At 36.8% G+C, this 18,519-nt stretch overlaps 1 protein-coding gene across 4 annotated transcripts in view; it reads left to right on the forward strand.

Moving 5' to 3' along the window:
* TNFRSF19 (TNF receptor superfamily member 19) overlaps positions 1–16,888 on the forward strand; it is an 86,019-nt gene extending 69,131 nt beyond the window's left edge. For all 4 annotated transcript variants that reach the window (XM_007495220.3, XM_007495218.3, XM_007495219.3 and 1 more), the window contains exons 6-10: positions 2,222–2,386; positions 2,892–3,017; positions 5,333–5,435; positions 6,325–6,727; positions 13,346–16,888. In XM_007495220.3, the coding sequence (XP_007495282.1) occupies positions 2,222–2,386; positions 2,892–3,017; positions 5,333–5,435; positions 6,325–6,727; positions 13,346–13,354 (806 nt within the window). In that variant the 3' untranslated portion in view covers positions 13,355–16,888. The remainder of the gene's footprint in view (positions 1–2,221; positions 2,387–2,891; positions 3,018–5,332; positions 5,436–6,324; positions 6,728–13,345) is intronic.
* The last annotated feature ends 1,631 nt before the right edge of the window (positions 16,889–18,519 follow it).

Genomic DNA, 18,519 nt, shown 5'->3' on the forward strand with positions numbered 1-18,519 from the left:
GTACTTATCTTTTCCATGAAACATAAGGCACTTGTAAGTAGGAGTTTTTTCTTTCTTTCTATTTGTAGCCCCAGCTTCTAGTACAGTGCCTGGCACATAGTAGGCGTTTAATAAATGCTTGTTGTTAATAAATATTCTATCAAGAGGACTGGGCCCTACTCTCAGCTCTTCCACCAGTTCAGTATAACTTCAGATAAATCATGGAACTCCTTGAATCCTGCTCAATAAAGAAAATGGCTAGATTCAGTCTTTAAGGTTATTTCTAACTATGACACTTTTAAGATTCTCTATAGAGCAGGAGTGAGCAGAACCAGAGTGTTTGCCAAACTTTAAAAACAGTTTAATTTCTTGGTTTAAACATATTTCAAAGGTGAAGAAGTCGAATTTATTTCCATCCATAATTAGTATTTGTGGAAAATGAGGAAATTGAACTTGATGAACTGTTATAGCATTGAAATGAGCGATCTCTTTTGGGCCTTAATAAAAAACGACAATAATAGTGCTTCTGTAGTATCAAAGTAAGTGATCTCTTCTGGACCTTAATTTTTAAAAATCTGTCATTTGACCATTCTAGATGAATGGAAGAGTGTCAAAATTAAGGTACTGAAGGTGACAGCAAATTCCATTTTATAGAATTCTTGGGAATTCTCTGTTAAATGCTTCTGTAGCACATTGACTGCAAAAGCTAGCTAGAGGTGGCTATGTGGTACAGTGAATAAAGTACTGAGCCAACTGTCAGGAAGACCTGAATTCAAATTTAGCTTCAGGTATACTTTCTAGCTATGTGATCCTCAGCTAGTCAATTAACCTGTTAGTAGTAATGACTACCTACCAGGATTGTTGTGAGGACTTCATGAGATAATATTTCTTAGCATAGTGACTTCCTTAATAAATACAGATAGGTGGTTCAGTGAAAGAGTCAAGATTCATTTTTCTGAGTTCAATTCTGGCCTCAGACTCTTACTTGCTGTGTGATCCTAGGCAAGTCACTTAACTGTGTTTATCTCAGTTTCCTCATCTGTAAAATTAGCTAGAAAAGGAAATGGCAAACTATTTCTGTATCTTTGCCAAGAAAACCCCAAATGGGGTCAAAAAGAGTTGAACATAACTTAAAATGACTGAACAACAACCTCCCAGGACTGTTCTGAGGATCAAATGAGATATTTGTAAAGCACTTAGCACAGTGACTGGTGCATAGTTGATGCTTAATAAATATTTGTTTTCTTCCTTCAAATACCCCCAAATCAACAAGTGATGTCAAATTAATGTTCAGGATAGTTTTGGTATCAAATATGTTGTTCATTAAGGAATAATCTACTCTGGTAGTGACTTCTCCAAAGAGAAGTATAACACATGATCAAATGAAGTACAATCAAAGGAAAATAGAGACATTGCTTAGCTGTATTAGACACAGTGTCTTTTACTTGGTAATGTTGCTTACTTAGTTTCATTATAGTGACTATATGCTATGAAAGTCTTTTCTGCAAAATTCAGCAAGCGGATGCATTCTTGTAACTTGCCAAAGGTAGCAGTGAGGATATCTGAATCTTTCAGGTGCCATATATGATCAAGAACGATCTAAGGATTTTAGTTTTTCTTGAAGTTTTGGAATGTGTTTCTCTCAGCACAACCTGGTTTTTTCCCACCTTATTGTATATAATATGCACTAGGAAATACATAGTCTTCTTTTTTATTTGTTCATTGCTCACAGTGATTAATCTCAGAATCACGTACTCTCAAAGTAAGAAGGTATTTTAGAGAAAGCCGCTCTTCAACATGGCAGCCCTTCATATAATTAGGATGGTTACTGAAAAAAAACTTAGTGTTTTCTTATGCAGCATATTCAGTTTCAGATGAGAAAAGTGAGGGCTCAGGATGTTAAATGACAAGGTCACACAAGCTAGTAAATGGCTAAAGTAGAGTAAGAATTGAGGTCTTTTGACTCCCCAAAACACATTATTATGTCCTTCCCCAAGTCTTCTCCAAGCTAATCATCTTTCAACCTTCAACCACGGTTCCTCCAACCAATCCTCATCCAGCATTATCTTGGGGCCAGTCACCATATTGTTCTCTTTCCACCTAATTATGCACCAACTCATCAATGCCCTTCTTCAGAAGGGATGTCCATAACTGTACCCTGTATTCCAAAATTCACCACAGTCAGCAGCTTTGTTCTGCTTATTCTAATATTAATCTTGACTGCCTTTCCTGTCTGTTTCAGGTACAACCAAAGTAAACCTTGTGAAGATACCATCTACTGCCTCCAGTCCCCGAGACACGGCTCTGGCTGCTGTGATCTGTAGCGCACTGGCCACTGTTCTGTTGGCCCTCCTCATCCTTTGTGTGATCTACTGTAAGAGGCAATTTATGGAGAAGAAGCCCCGCTGTAAGTCTCTGTTTATGTTTCTAAGTAAGAAACTGGAGAAGCAAATTGTTATCAAAGCCATTAAAAGGTTTGACAAAGGAACTTGCCTAAAATGAGAACCAGTGAACTGTTAAAGTAATTGGAGATTAATGAAAATAAACCCTATAGTCTTTCTGTGTCCGGGAGGCCCAAAGACAGAGAGAAGGAGGAGGTACAGAAGGAAATGAATGGCATTTTTATAGAGATGCTGACAAGTACGAGACATCTTAATGCCACTAGATAAAGATGAACATTGAAATTCTTTGTAACCTGAGTATCTTACCGCTTCTAGATTTCTTGATAAATGGTCTCCATATTTAATGATCTCATTTTAAGATTAAACCCACTAGTAACTGAAAATATTAGAAAAAAGTTAATTTGGAATTTTTTATATTTTCATGTTAATTTATGCTTCATAAAGGAAAGTGCAGAAACAAGAGTTAACTTGAACTTGCTGCATTTTCCTTCTTCCCTCTTTACCAAACAGGGTCTATGAGATCACAGGATATCCAGTACAATGGGTCAGAGCTGTCATGTTTTGACAGACCTCGGCTTAATGACTATCCTCATAGAACTTGTTGTCAGTGCCATCAAGATTCAGCACAGACTTGTGGTAAGTAAGGCCTTATTATAACCATATTAGAGGAATAAGAGTAGCCCAGAAGCTATGGAAACAGAAAGAACAGGGCACACTTACCCAGAATTGAGATGTTCTACTTGAATATCTAGCTAAAAATGATATTGTCATATTCTCCTTCCTTTCTCCTTAATGGTTTGGTTCTGATTCTAAGCAGTAAAAGAAAATTGCCACCTCATTAAAACCCTAGAATGTTTGAGCAAGTTCATCGTCATTGCTTGGGGTCAGTTGAGCTTTCATTTAAACAACCTGTCAACCTGCTTGTTTAGACAAGTGTTTGTTTCCTGCCTTCCCTATAAAGTCATTCTGAGTTCAACCTTGATAGTTAAATTGATGTGTGAGATCTGTTAGCCTTGAACTCAGGAATCATGTTCATGAGCCTTCGTCCCCAAAAAACCTTAAAGAAACCAAATGATTTTTAGAAATATCCATACAAAAATGTTGTCTCCCAAGAGCAATCTAATATCAATGGCAAATATCAGTCATACCATTGGAGGTAACCAGAAAGAGCCAATAGAAAGGAGACACCACTCTAAAATCGTATAAACACAACTAGAAGATAATCCAGTGGCTTATCTTGAGTTTTTACAAAATATCAAGAGTTTCCCTGCTGTCAGAGGAACAAGTGGGAAGGTTTTTCTAGGCTCCCATTTAGGATTCAGAATGTGACACACAGCACTGAAAGACCTGTTTCAAGCCCATCAGAGAACAAGATTTACAGAATATGTTTGTGCACATTAAAATTATATGAATAAAGCTGAAATGTTGAGAAAATAACTTTTCCTAAATATTTGAATAGCTTGCTGCTAAAAGATCATGTATTTACTCATAAATAGAAATTAAATACCTCTATATTCAATATAGACCTTGAATTTATTTTAAAAATGTGGAAATAAAGCTATGAATTTTGTTTATCTCTGTATTCTCTGTACTGGGTGGTATGTCAATAAGCACATGCTAAATAAACATATGATGACTGAATGAATGAATGAATGGCAGGTAGACTCAAGAGTGGCATGATATCAATGCCAAAATATTATATGTGCAAGTAACCACTCTAGATAGAAGCAACAAGATGTGGTGGATAGAGAGATGGCCTCAAAACCAAGAAAACCTATGGCCAAATCTACCTTTGACATATAGTCACCATGGGATCTTGGAGAAGTCATATCATCTTTTAGCATCTTAGACAACTCTCCTAAGACTGTAAGTAGAGAGAAGGTGCCAACATATGTTGAAAGGAGAAGGGTTTTGTTTTTGTTTTTGTTTTTTACCTGGAAGTTCCCTATAATGATGTTCTGAAGGCCTTGATTTATGGACTATCCAGATGAAGAACCGACAGGTGGCAACCTTAGTAGAATGCACAATTTTGAATTTGATCCTCAGTGGTTAAAATTATTTAAAATAAGATAAATACTATGGTAAAAACCAAATAAATCAACAAACCACGAAGCACTTATTAAGTGCCTGCTATGTAGCATGCTTTGTGCTAGTTACTAGGGACACCAATTCAAAAAGCAAGACATTACCAGTCCTCAAGGAGTTTATATTTTCTTGGGAAAATATATGTTTACCAATAAGTAATTGCAAAGAACATACAAAGTAAATAGATAGTAATGTGAGGAGGAGAGCATTGACAACTGGAAGAATAAAGAAATTAAAAACAAAAAAATGATTAAAAATTTTTTTTTAATCTGGGAAATTGGGTGACCCTTAAACAATTCTTGGAAGGGAGCTAGGAGTTCTGAGTGACAGGGGAAAGAGAACATTTCATATATGGGAACCACCCTGTACAAAATCTGGAAAATAAGAAGTAGCATTTTGTGGATGGGGAACAGTGAGAAACCTGGTTTGCATGCTGCATAGACTAAAGGATACATACACATTTTGAACTGATGAGGGTAGGAAAGGGGAAAAGTAACCCTCAAAAAAAAAATTTAAGAGCAACATTATTTTCCATACATGACAGTTCTCCTCTGACTTTGTCTTTGCATAAGTGTCTAGAGTGTACTCCCTTCTAATCTTTTACCAGATGGAATTCCTTAATTCCTTTCTTGATGCCTCCAATTATTAGCTTCCTCTCTCTTGAAATTGTTTTGTATTATGCTGTATACCCTTTGTATTTGCTTTCTTCTGTACATATCGAATCCCCTTCAAACATCCCAAAGGCAGATACTATGTGGGTTTTGCCATTGTATATGTTGAGTTGTTGAACTGGACAATGTTTTAATGGGAATTATGTGATGAAATTGAATGACTTTATTTAAAAATAACATTTGTATTCATCATAGGGCCAGTACACTTGATTCCTTCATTGTGCTGTGATGAGACCTGTAGCATGGATCATGGCACTCATGGCTGTGCTCTCCACTCCAGGACTACCCTTCATGAAAGGTAAGTTTAGGCATTTGTGACATTTCATGTCTCTGAGAACAAGCAATTAATCAGCTGACTTACCAGTGCTAAAATAGACCTCTCCATCTCCAAATGCTGAATTTAAAAGGTCAAGTCACATATGAAGCATCTGATTGCTTTTTTGTGAAATGCCCCCAAATTAGGCAAGTTTACTTAGAGCTGCTTTACAGTCCATTATTCTTTCTAACTTACCTTCCACTTCTACTGTTTTCATTTTACTTTAAAATTTCTACCAATCAAATACATAGTTCCTATACAAGTCTTTGAATTAAGTACAAATATTTTCATTGCAGATGGATTTTACAGTAATTATCTGATTTTTGGAGTTTATAGATATCCAATAGAATGTCAGCACCTTAAGGCCAGGAACTCTTTCATTTTTGTCCTTGTATCCCCAAGTCCTAGCATAGTGGCTGGCACAGAGCAGGCATTTCAAAAATGTTTGTTTATCCATTGATTGGACAACTGATCTTTTGTTTTGTTTTGTTTTTTAAACCCTTACTTTCTGTCTTAGAATTGATAGTATCAATTCCAAGGTAGAAGGGTAGTAAGGGCTAGGGAATTGGAGTTAAGTGACTTGCCCAGGGTCACAAAGTCAGGAAGTATCTGACTGAGGCCAGATATGAACCCAGATTTTCAGCTGATCTAGTTTTAAAGCAAATTAACTAATTTAGTTTAAATGAGTGAGGCAAATAAATTAGAATAGCAGGCAGCACTACATATAGCTTCTTCTAAGAGTTTGGTAATCATTGCACTAATGTCTCTCTTATACATCCCTCTTTAATAAGTGTTCTCCATTCAGTTTTTACTTATGTTCCCTTTTAAATTAATTTTATGGTTTTTTTTTTTTGCTTTGTTGTTCTTTCAGGAATGCAAGTTCAGTAGGAGAAATGCTTCCAACATTCTTTGGTTCCATTTCCCACTCTACCTGTGGTGATCTTTCAGATGCCTGGCCACTCATGCAGAATCCAATTTGCAGTGACACTCTCTCTCTTTCTGAATCTTATTTGGAACTGAATGGAGGAGAGAGAAATTCACTCAACCTGGAAACTGAAAACTCAGCCATTTTGGATTCAAACAGTAGCCAGGACCTGGTTGGTACAGTGGCTTCACTTCAATCTCATCCAGAAAACTTGGCAGAAACTACTGAATGGTGTCCACAAAGCTTACTTACAGACCCACCACTAAATCAGGAGTCTTTAACTTCTAAAAACCACTTAGAGCAAGAAAGTGAGGATACCATGAATATGGTCCCCCAGTCTTCCCTCGAGGTAAGAAATAATGATTAATATCAGTATTCTTAGCATCTGCATGTTGTAGATTGACCTTGAAATGAAACACTGGTTTGGGATTAGGGATTATTTGGGAACCCAGATCTTATAGTATTCTCAATGAGAAACATAATGCTCTGTTTCTTTTTAAAAAAAATAAATAATGGGGGGTGGGGGGCAGCTAAGTGGCCCCATGGCTTAAAAGTCAGGTCTGGAAACAGAAGGTCCTGGATTCAAATATGGTGTCAGACACTTCCTATCTGTGTGACCCAGGGCAAATCACCTAATCCCAATTGTCTAGCTCCTACCACTCTTCTGCTTTGGAGTTAGTACTTGGTTTTGATTCTAAGACAGATAGTAAGGGGTTTTTCTTTATTTAAAAAAAAGCAATTAAAATAAGTAATGGGAATTGGCTTCTGGAAGGGCTCTGAGTTTTAAATTCCTATATACAAAAATTCATATGATAACTCTTCTTTACTAAAATCTTCTTTGAATCTGGGGAATCCTATATTGCCCATAGCTAGGATTGGGTTCTATGTGTACTGAGAGGCTAATGTATTATCTGGTATTTTGAGGTAGGGTTGGGGCAGAGTACTGACTACAGAGAACTTTTGGACTAGAGTCCAGAATACTTGAGGTTGAGTCCCAGCTCCTTTTGTTAGTAACTCCATGACCTTGGCTGAGTCATCTTCTCTCTCAGAGCTTTAATTTCCTTGCTTTAAAATGGACACAACAATTCCATGACATGCTTCATAGGATTGTTGGGGTGCTTCAATGAGATATTGTAGATAAAGCACTTTGGGCCCTGCACAAATATCAAAAAGAATATGTCAGACCAGATGATCTCCTAACATCTCTTCTGAATCTAAAACCTTTGATTTTAAGGCATCTAATAAGTGTTTGCTGAAGAAAAATAATTATGAACTAGAATAACATGTGTATGTTCCTTTACTGGGTGGGGAGAGTGTGGACTTTTATATTTGAATGCTCAACACATTGGTAGAAGAAAACAGATGTGCCCTTTCCCTCACTGGGAGCCAAAAAAGGGAGTAAAAGTGAATTCATCCTGAGTTCTCTGAGTTTTGCCCATGGCTAGTTGTGCCTATTCATATAATATCATAATATCTTCCCTTTATTCATCAAATGTACATTTTGAGAGAATATGCAGCAAAGAATCCTCAGAAAGGATGGTTAGCAATATAGGTTCCCATCTTGGCTAGCATGCATTTTTAGTGAGAAAATTGGACCCCTTTTGGCTTATGTTAGTCTAAAGAAATATTTTCTCAGGCTTTTCATACAAAATTATGATAGTCTGAAAAATTAAATTTGAATATTTCTTATTCTATATCAGAATATCGAGAGGACTTAAAGCTAAAATATTCTGGCTGTTTTGTTTACTGTCCACATGCCCTTGTATAAGCCACTCTCCTCCCCTTAGCCACACCTCCCTCATCTATGAAATGAGATTGGCCTAGGACTGTGTTGGCGAACCTATGGCATGCCAGCCAAAGGGGTGTGCTCCCTTCCCCCTCTCCACATATACCTGAGAATATTCCTCACTTAACCCTCCCCTCTGCCCAGCAATCCAATGGGAGTGCTTCCTCCCTCCCCTGTCTGGGATAAGGAGGCAGCTCACATGAGGCACAAGGGTTGCAGTTTGGGCACTCGGTCTCTAAAAGGTTCACCATCACTGACCTAAGAGATCTTTAAGATCCTCTTCATCCCTAAATCCTACAGTCCTAATTGGGTTTCTGTCAGTTTCCACAGGCTCAGTTTTCAGTTATTCAAATTATCTTTAATATATTGAATCTCCATTAGGGATTTCTTTTTAACCATTCTGTTGTGTTGCATTAAACAAGTCATTGGACCTCTCTTTCCTCTCATGAGTCAACTAAGGGGTTTCTCCTAGATGCTGTCTAAAGTCCCTTCTAGCACTGAATTCTAGGAGAAACCCATTGACAGATTTGGGTTATTCCCCTTGTTGTCAACTACTGTTTGGGGAGAGACTGAATAATTAGAACAAGTATATGCTACCAACTGAAATTTAAGCCTGGCTTTAAAAAAAAAAACAAACTGTTGACAGTATGTGAAATAATTAGTTATCACTAGTTCATGGTCTTTCATCAAGTATTTTGTTGTAGTTTTTGTGGGAATTCTCCACATTCTGACTTTGATTTAATTAATTCCAGAAAAGCAATATTTCAGTGAAAAGTCCTACCTGTTTGAGCTTCACAGACTCATTTTTCTTTCATGTAATTTTCTTGGTAGTGGTATGAAGGAATTATTGTTGTGCTTTTATGATTGCTAAGGTTTAAATTTTTTATAATTTATAAGATTATCCTTTGACCTTACAATAAGTGAGACAGTGTTTTTTGTTTTAATTTATCCAAACTCAAATAAGAAAAATATCAAAACATGGATGGAAGGAAAGAAACAAGCATGTATTAAAAGCTTCTCTGTGCCAGGCACTGTGCTGGTAAGCACTTTACAAATGTTATCTGGTTTGATCCTCATGGCAATTCTATGAGTTAGGTGCTTGCTGTTATTATTTCCACTTTACATTTGAGGAAACTGAGGCAGACAAACGTTAAGTGATTTACCTAGAATCACACAGCTAGTAAGTCTCTTGAGACTGAATTCAAATATTCATCTTCTTAACTCCAGACCCAACTCTTTGTCCACTGTGCTTCTAGATATTAGTATTGAACAATACTTTCAACACTAGCAGACTTGATTATGATGATAACATTATATTTTAGGTATTTGTATATACATATACATATATTATATTAGTCAGATAATATGCATTATTAATGAAAATTTTTCTTACTATCATTTGTAAATATTTTAAGATTGAGTTATCTAGTCCAATTCCTTTGTTTTACAGATGAGGGTACTGAGTCTCAAAGAATGTTTGAATGACATGTCCAGGCTTACACAAGTTAAGCAAGTGTCTGAGATGTGATTCCAACCCAGTTCTTGCCATTTCCATGTCTAGCATTCTGTTGCCCTGAAGCAGGTTGCCTGATCAAGAATAGTCTTGCCAGAAGATTGCTTTTCTAAGAAAATCCAAGTCTCTTGATCTTCTTAATATTGTTCCAGGCCCATCTATTTCCTTATAGTTTACTTACACAGCTCTTTACAAATAGAAGCATTTTGCACATATTTGTTGGTTGATTAGTAATACAACAGTGCTTGTTGAATGATAAGAGAAAATACATGGATGGGTAGTAGGAAGAAAAGTGCTAATAGAGAGCATAAAAAGAAAGAACTGTGTTTGTTTTTCAGTTTGATTCAGAAGCCTTAGAAAATCATACATTTTCTTTCCCTTGTTTTTAAAAAACCCTTACCTTCCATCCTAGAATCAGTACTGAATATCATTTCCAAGGCAAAAGAGCGGTAAAGGTTAAACAGTTGGGGTTAAGTGACTTACCCAGGGTCACACAGCTAGGAAGTGTCTGAGGCCAGATTTGAACTTAGGACCCCCTTCCCCCCCCATCTCTAGGTCTATCTTTCTATCCACTGAGCCACCTAGCTGCCTCTCTTCTTTTGCTTTTGATGAAACCAGAAAAGAATATGGTTAAATAAAACCTCATTAATACATGGCAATGAGGTAGGAGGGATTATCATAAGTATATTGAATTTGCCTTAGTGACTAAAAAAACCCACTCTGCATTTGTATTTAATAGTACCCACCAGCATTCAAATAATTAATTCAAAAAATTAATCTAGAAGAATTAATCCAGTAACACTTCCCTTAAATGGGTTAGGTGTATCCCTTGGTATCTTGCTTATGTAGTTAATATAGTTAGCAAATTACTTTCCTACTATAAATGTATATATATAAAATAGTATATTTCAGTCCAGTCCAGGTTAAGGTCCCTAAAATCCAAATTACTAGAGATTGAATTTGAACACAGAGTACACTTTCTTCCCTAAGATCTTCCAGGGCCTTATCTTAAAGTCAAAAATGACCCTGAGGTCTCTTAAGGCCATTTTCAGGGAGCACAAACTTGGGCAAGTCTTATAAAACAGAAGAGACTTTGAGAAAGGAGACCTCATAATAACCTGACCTCTTCAGGACCAGGCCAGCTGAGTGCCCAGAGGCTCATCATCCCCAGTGGATTCTTCTTTGGGCCCAAGCAAATAATCTAATAAAATGGGGAGGGGTCACCATTTGTGTCATTGCAGAAAGTGCCTCACCAATGAAAGCAGATCTTTTGAAAACATTAAAGATGTAAAATCTCATTTATTTAGGCTAATTTCAGAGAAAGTCAGTGTTATAATTCATATGAATCAATAATAAATCTAAATTACAGGCAATATTTATTTTTTCTTCCTACCCAGCAATACTGTGATTACTCTGAAGTGATGCAGTGGATAGAACCCTAGATCTAGAGTCAAGAAGACTTCAATTCAAGTCTTGCCTCAGATCCTTATTAGTTATGTGATTCTGGGCAAGTCACTTAAACCTTCTAAGTCTTAGTTTCCTTATCTGTAAAATCAGAATAATGATAGCATTTATCTTTTAAGGTCCCAGTGAGATGATGTGCAAAGACAGTCGCAAACCTTAAAGCTCTATATAAATGCTCGCTATTTTTTTAATTTATTAATTAAAGTGAGATGATATTTGTAAAGACAATTGCAAACTTTAAAAGTCCTATAAAAATGCTCACTATTATTTTTATTCATTCACATACATTTGGTAACTTAATGTACCAGTTTGGGTAGTATATACCTGTGAGGATTTACTTTAATAAGCAGATAAGACTGTCTTATAATTACTCTGTCAATAGCTTTAATTACTTAAAAAAAAAAAAAACACTCTTTCAGGGTAACCCTGAGCACTCTGAAAGCACCTATTCCTACTCCTCTTTCATTCTTGTTCTCAGCAATGTTTTACTCAGCACATCTTTTTCTAGATTTGTAAAAAAGGTCATCTTCAGCCCAGATCTTGTCCAAATCATTACAGATTCTACATTAGCAGGATCTGAACTAATGAGGCTTTACTACATTTGACTTCAGCTTACTGTTGTTATTATTGTGTTTTGTATGCTCTTCCTTTTGGCCTAAACTCCCTCATGCTTTGTGATTTCTGGAAGTCAATGTCCTATTTTTGAGGGGACCCAACATAACGCTTTCTTTCCCCCTTAACTGCCTATTCCTCATACTGCCTTCAAGAGGTCAGAGGTTCCTTCCTGCTAAGAAAATCTGTAAAAGGCTGATTGTGCATATATCCGTGAGGCATTTTAAAGAAAAAAGTTCTTCTCATCCCCCACAATTATCTGCATACTTTTTCCTGTTGCTTAATTGATGACAGTGTCTTCTGGCAATTCAATCAAAGCATTGTACGCAGACTCCTTTCTGTTTCTGGGGGAAAGTGTCCAATCCTCTTTGCAACTAACTTTAGGAACTCAGCTTTTCAGAAACCTAAGTGTGACCTATTTGCAACATTAATAGAGATGGGTTAAGGAGCCGAGGGCTAGAGTCAGGAAGAACGGAGGACAAATCCTCCCTCAGATACTTAGCTGTATGGCCCCACACAAGTCACCTTGTCTGCCTGCTCCAGTTTACTCCTCAACAAAATGGGGATAGTATTAGCCCTTACCTCCCAGGGTTGTTGTGAAGATAAAATGAGATAGTATTTGTAAAGCATTTTTAAAGCATTGTATTTTGTTGTTAACAAAGCAACTAGTTTTCAGTTGTTTCTGATTCTTTGGTACTCCAGTTGGGGTTTTCTTGGCAAAAATATTAGAGTGGTTTGCCATTTCCTTCTCCAACTCATTTTACAGAGGAGAAAACTGAGGCAAACAGGGTTAAGTGACTTGTCCAAGGGTCAGCTAGGTGACTCAGTAGATAAAGAGCCAGGCCTAGAGATGGGAGGTTCTGGGTTCAAATATGGCCTCAGATCCCTCCTAAACTGTGTGACCCCGGATAAGTCATTTAACTCCAATTACCCAGCCCTTGGTGCTTTTCTGTCTTGGAACCAATACTTAGTATCAATTCTGAGATGAAAGGTAAGAGTTTGTTTTTGGTTTTGTTTTTATTTTTATTTTTGTCTTTAAGTGACTTGCCCAGGGTCACACAAAGTAAGTGTCCGAGGCCAGATTTGAACTCAGGAAGATGAGTCTTCCTAATTCCAGGCCCAGGTCTCTTTCTACTGTGCCACTTAGCTGCCCCAAAGCACAATATAAACGTGAGCTATCATTATTATTGCTGTTTTCACCACCTCAACCAGACAATTAGACTAGAAAGTCTAGGAGTTTAATGGAATATGGCTCTTAGGTTGTTTGCTTTGAGTAGAGAAAATCCGCACCTATTTCTCACTGTGTATGAAGTCATTCCCTTTTAAGCAATGTTTGCAAATACTAGATATGCTTCAGGCTCTCTGTAGACATTCACTTATTCTCAGACTTCTCCACGCTCACTTTTTGAAGCTATATCACCCTGCATCAGAGAACAAGCAGTGGTCCTTCTGTTCACAAAGATGGCACCAACACATAACATTAGCAGCAGAGACATCTGAAAATTAAATTGCTCTCAATGAGTCTATGATCCACAGTGTGTTTCCTTTAGTTTGCATTTAACAAACAAACTTTTCTTCTGTTGTGGTTTTAGGAAGCCTAAAGGACTCGTTTCTACCAAGAATGGAAGTGTACATAACCCTAATGCCACTCTGCTAACACTGGGGAACCGAACCCAGTCTGGACCTTGGATGGTTTCTGACAAAGCTGAATTGAACTGGCCGCATTTCAAGTCTTTCAGCCAATTGTGTCTGAGCCAGACCAGCTGGGAACTGAAACTCCAGGGCATAACTTGAGAAAAGACTAAAGACAGATTTCTGATCCTTTGCCTCTCTTCCAAACAAGCAGTTGCTATGCTACACAACTGACTGAAAGAACGAAAGGATTGATCTGGAAGCTAAGAAGATATTGTCCGTGTAACAGGAAGCAGAAATGAGTTAGGATTTATGTTCCTCGGCCAAATGACTGCACAAGACTGAAAAGATGGGGCATATGTGGGCATCCATGTTTTGTTTTCAAAAACAAGCAGACAGTAAATGGCATCATACTAGAGACATCGACTTAAATTGTTTAGTTTTGATGGAGAAAGAATTCAAGTGAGTTTTTCTACTTATGCAGAGCCTCTTTTTTTTTTTTTTGGCTAGGCTAAACTCCATAGCCCTGGTGGATAGAGTGCTAATGAGACCAAAGTCTCAGGGCTGATTTCTACCCTGGCCAGTTAACTTCTCACAAAGACAAATTCATACATAGACAGCATCAACACTGATAACCGGATATCTGACAAAATGTGTGCTCATGATCATAACGGAGAGTGCAACCGAGAGTCGATGACTCAGTGTTATCTATCACCATTACTGAAGAAAAATAAAGTAACTTAATGCATACACTTGACCAGAAATGAATCACTTCTGTGTACAAAGGACAAGACATGCACATAATATTTTAATGAGGAAACTTTTTATTATATCTCTTTCCAAGGTTGAGCTTCCTTCCAATGCTCAGAACTGTCAGTATCATAGCTAAACAGTATTTCTAGGAGAAAGAGCTCTTATTAAAGGAGGGCCTTTTCCATTAAAGACCTCATAAGTTGTAACGTAGCAGGTCCAACCATCATTAAAGTATAGTGTGCTATTGTTTGTAGCCATCAGCAAAACTACAGTTTGTTAAAAGCAGAAGTGAATTCATAATTCAGTATTTCAAGTTGGTAGTATGTGGTTACAATCAAAGGGCTTCCTTGACCAGTACCAGTATGTTGTGGTATTGAAGCCTCTCTCTGTCCCCATCAAAATTACTAATTGCCTGTAGGAATATAGGAGAGTTATAAAGGCCTTTGCTCCATTCCCTCTCACCTCTGGATTTGTGCACTGGATACTCTGAAGTGATTTACAGGGGAGAAAATAGCCCTGTCAAAGAGAAGTTATATGCCTGGCTTGTTTTGGGAATGTATTCCCTCTTCCTATTACTGGGAGGAGATTAAATAGGGCTCCCTTTCTCATTACTAGAGCCCACAGAATCAATCTTGCCCTGCGTCTTTTAACCAATTCGCCTTGTTAACTCTTGGTCACATTTGCACTTTTTAAATTCAATTTTACCATATGGACATTGTCCCTTTTTTTCTGGGTCTTCTATGTACTTATGGTTTAAAGCTGACATTCATTTTCCCCCAGTCTTGTTCAAGTCCATCTTTTCAAGCAGATTTTCCCCTCATTTTGTACACTATGGTTTGACAAGAGTGGAAAAGGTACCGTGTCCTCTTCCCCTTAGCCTTACCTCTCTTCTGTCAATGTGAGGTTGAGATAAATCTGTATTAGCTTGCCTTGTTTGTTCTTCCATCTCATTACCTCACTTCTTTACAGCTGAAATAGGAAATTACATGATTTCTCAGAGTCTATAATCTTCTGTGTCTACTTTGTGGACAAACAAAATTGAATTTTTTTAAAGTGTAAATATTACTATCAGGTAAGTCAAATATTTGCACCAGAGCAATCTTATATGTTGCAGTATTAAGAAAAGCATTATACTCACTAAAAAGAATTTCCAATATGCATTATTGTGCAGGATACTTTGCTAACCAAGAGCTAACAGCAATACTGTTAGCATGGCCATAAGAAGGACCTTGGTTTTCATGGACTACGTGTGGGATATTATGAAATTTGTCATTGGCTCAAAAATTGAAGCTCATTTACTTATATAAACACCATTGACCCTTATGAGAATCGTTTTCAGGAAAACCTCTTTCATGGACAATTTCCATAGATTATTTAAAAATATCTTTGAAAATGTAGTCAGAGTCTCACCACAAGCTGGTCATATTTCATTTAGATCAACAAAGAGAGTCTGAAAGAAAGGCATAGTAAAGAAAGAGTATCAATTTTAATGACTTACTGTAACTCATATATAAATGTCATTAATTCCAAGTGTTTCTCATCTACTCAGATATTTAGAGATGGAAGTCTTTAGAAATCAATTTGATCCAACCTCCCCACTTTACAGGTGAGAAAACTGATGCTCAGTGGCTTTAAGTAACTTGCCTAAGGTCACAAACCTAGCTAGTGGAGGTAAGACCAGAACCCAGGTCTCCTGGCACCCAATTTAATGTTTTTCTCCCTACGTCTGCTACTTGTGTTATAACAAAAGGAGGAGGGGAACTGATTGTTTTTTTTTAAATCTGCACTCTTACTGACTTCAAACTCGACACCTACAAAAGAACACTCAGTGATATGAATTAGACTTTGGCCTCTGATCTCAAAATAACACTTCTCATCAGTGGAGAAATACTTTGGGTAGCAGGCCATTTCATTAACACCTGCTGAAAAAAGCATTCAATAATGTTCTGCTGACTCTCTAAGCTTGGTTAATATTTTAGAGAAATTCAGTACACACTTCAGATTCCTAAAGATATTAGTGGAATTTTGCATAGCAGTCAAAAAGTTGACCTTTCAGGGTGTGTGTGCCAAGGAACTAGGATAATTCATGACTTAAAGCATGTAGCCCATTGGAGTTTGCAATCCATGTGATCATTTTGATTCAACAGCATTGTGGGTGTGCCAACATGAATCAGTTCTCAAGAGTTGATTGTTAAATGTTTTCAATGTGAGCATTTATACCTTGGAAATCAGCATATGCAACAAATCAGGACTTGATTTATTGCTTTCTTGGTTGTCTAGACTTAATAAAATGAGGGAGAAATGTTAATAATGCAGATTAAACTTAAAAGTGTAACATGCAAATATTTTTTTCTTTTCGAGAGCCGGTTGTTAAGCATTTACTAGTATACCGCTGAGCAGCATTATGTATGAAATTCATTCAAAGAATGAAGTATCTATTGAGATCACTGAATTAAAGCACAGAATTCCCCCCTTTAATGTAAATTGTACATATTTTTTAAAAAATAGATTTTTTTTTCTACTTTATATTGCTATTGTTTATGTTGCTTAGGTGAAGCACTGTGATCTGTGCCAGTAGAAAATGTCCAGTGACACTTTAAGGGCATCAGCTTGAATGAATTTAGGTTGCGTCATTGCTATTTTTGCATATGAGACATTTTTAAAAATTCTATAAATTATAGTTTTCTTGTATAAATAGTTGTGTGATGCTTTTTTATTTGTGAATAAAATTGTTACTTAAATTGTTCTTATTTGTGTGTCTAATGAAGAAGTCATTTCATGGAAAATTAAGATTTAAAGCTGGAAAGAGGGAGATGTATAGCTCATAGGGACCTAGATTTAGACTTGAAAGGGACTTTAGAGGTAATCTAGTTGAAGTCTTTCTTTTTATAGATAAAGAAACTGAGGTTCACAGAGGTAAAGGTCAACATATAGTGAGGGTCAACACTGAAACCCAAATCCATTTATTTTAAATGTGTTATTCTCTACATTTCACCATGCATGTATGTGTATGTATGTATGTGACATTTTTTCCTTCCTATCCATACTCTAGAGGGAATAAGGATGGTCTTTATTATCACAACAAATCTGTTATCTCATCAATTTGGGTACTCCCTTCCATGGTGTAGATCATATCCTCCTCATGCCTGTATCTATATTTATTAGAAATCAAGGTAGACTGTGGGGATTAAAAAAAAAAAAAGGATACCCTGACTCTCATTTCTTATACTTCACCCAACCAATCCAAGTCCATCTCACAATGGACTCTTTTGTTCTTCTTACTAAGCTACCAGCTCCCTGTTTCTAGCTAGGTTTTCCCCAAAAGCTCACTAATCTACCTTGCTATAATCCCCAGTATTTATTTTAGTTACTTCTCTAAGAAATTGTCTCTAAAATCTACTAAAAGTGGCCTCAAGATGGTTGAATCCACCCAAAGCTGGGTATGACCTTGAGGTAAAAACCCGAGAGCCCAACAGACAGCATCTTTGGATAAAATTTCAGACAAGTTGGTAAACACAGCAGGTATGACTAGATCTTCTTTAAGATGCTCTCCAGTTGAAAAGGAACCTCCAAACTTCCACAAAGTTTGCTTGATATTAAATGGTTATCACTAGGGCATGTTGGCTATCTTACAACATAACTCTTTTCAACATAACCCTCTTACAACATAAACTTTTCATCCTTTTTTTCTCATCCTACATTTTTGTTGATGACATCCTTTACCCCATATCACTTCATGACTCTTCATTTTTGACATTCAATGGCTTGTACCATTAGTCATGGACTATTGCCATTACCCTTTGGGCAAACCTGAATTTTAGTTCTCCAGAAATTGGAGCATATTATTACTTATAGCCATACAACATTATGAGAAAAATATTAGTGTTAAAAAGATAGGCCTTTTTTTCAGAGAGAAGTTTGAGGACATTAAAAGATCTCTACAAATTCTCAGCTAAAATCTAATTCATGCTTCTATTTCTATTGAATTCTGAGCATAATTTGTTGTCCACAGAAATAAGCTATCCATCCAACCTTGTATAATCTTAATAGCAGGTACTTTTCATCCCAACCTTGTATAATCTTAATAGCAGGCACTTTTCATCCATTTGGTTTTTCCTGGGGTTTTGTTAAATCAAAAACTTTTGTGTGTTTGCGGATGGCTTTAGAAAGCTCTGCATTTTCTTAGGGATTGATACAAACAAAATGTCATGTGAAAACATTTGGAATATCTAGAGGACTTCAGTTGTTTTTCAGTCATGTCCAACTCTTTGGACTCCATTTGGGGTTTTCTTAACAGAGAGACTGGAGTGGTTCACCATTTCCATCTCCAGCTCATTTCACAGAGGAGAAAACTAAGGTAAACAGGATTAAATGATTTACC

This window comes from Monodelphis domestica, chromosome 4, assembly GCF_027887165.1.
Source record: "Monodelphis domestica isolate mMonDom1 chromosome 4, mMonDom1.pri, whole genome shotgun sequence".
In the NCBI taxonomy this organism is placed as follows: Eukaryota; Metazoa; Chordata; class Mammalia; order Didelphimorphia; family Didelphidae; genus Monodelphis; species Monodelphis domestica.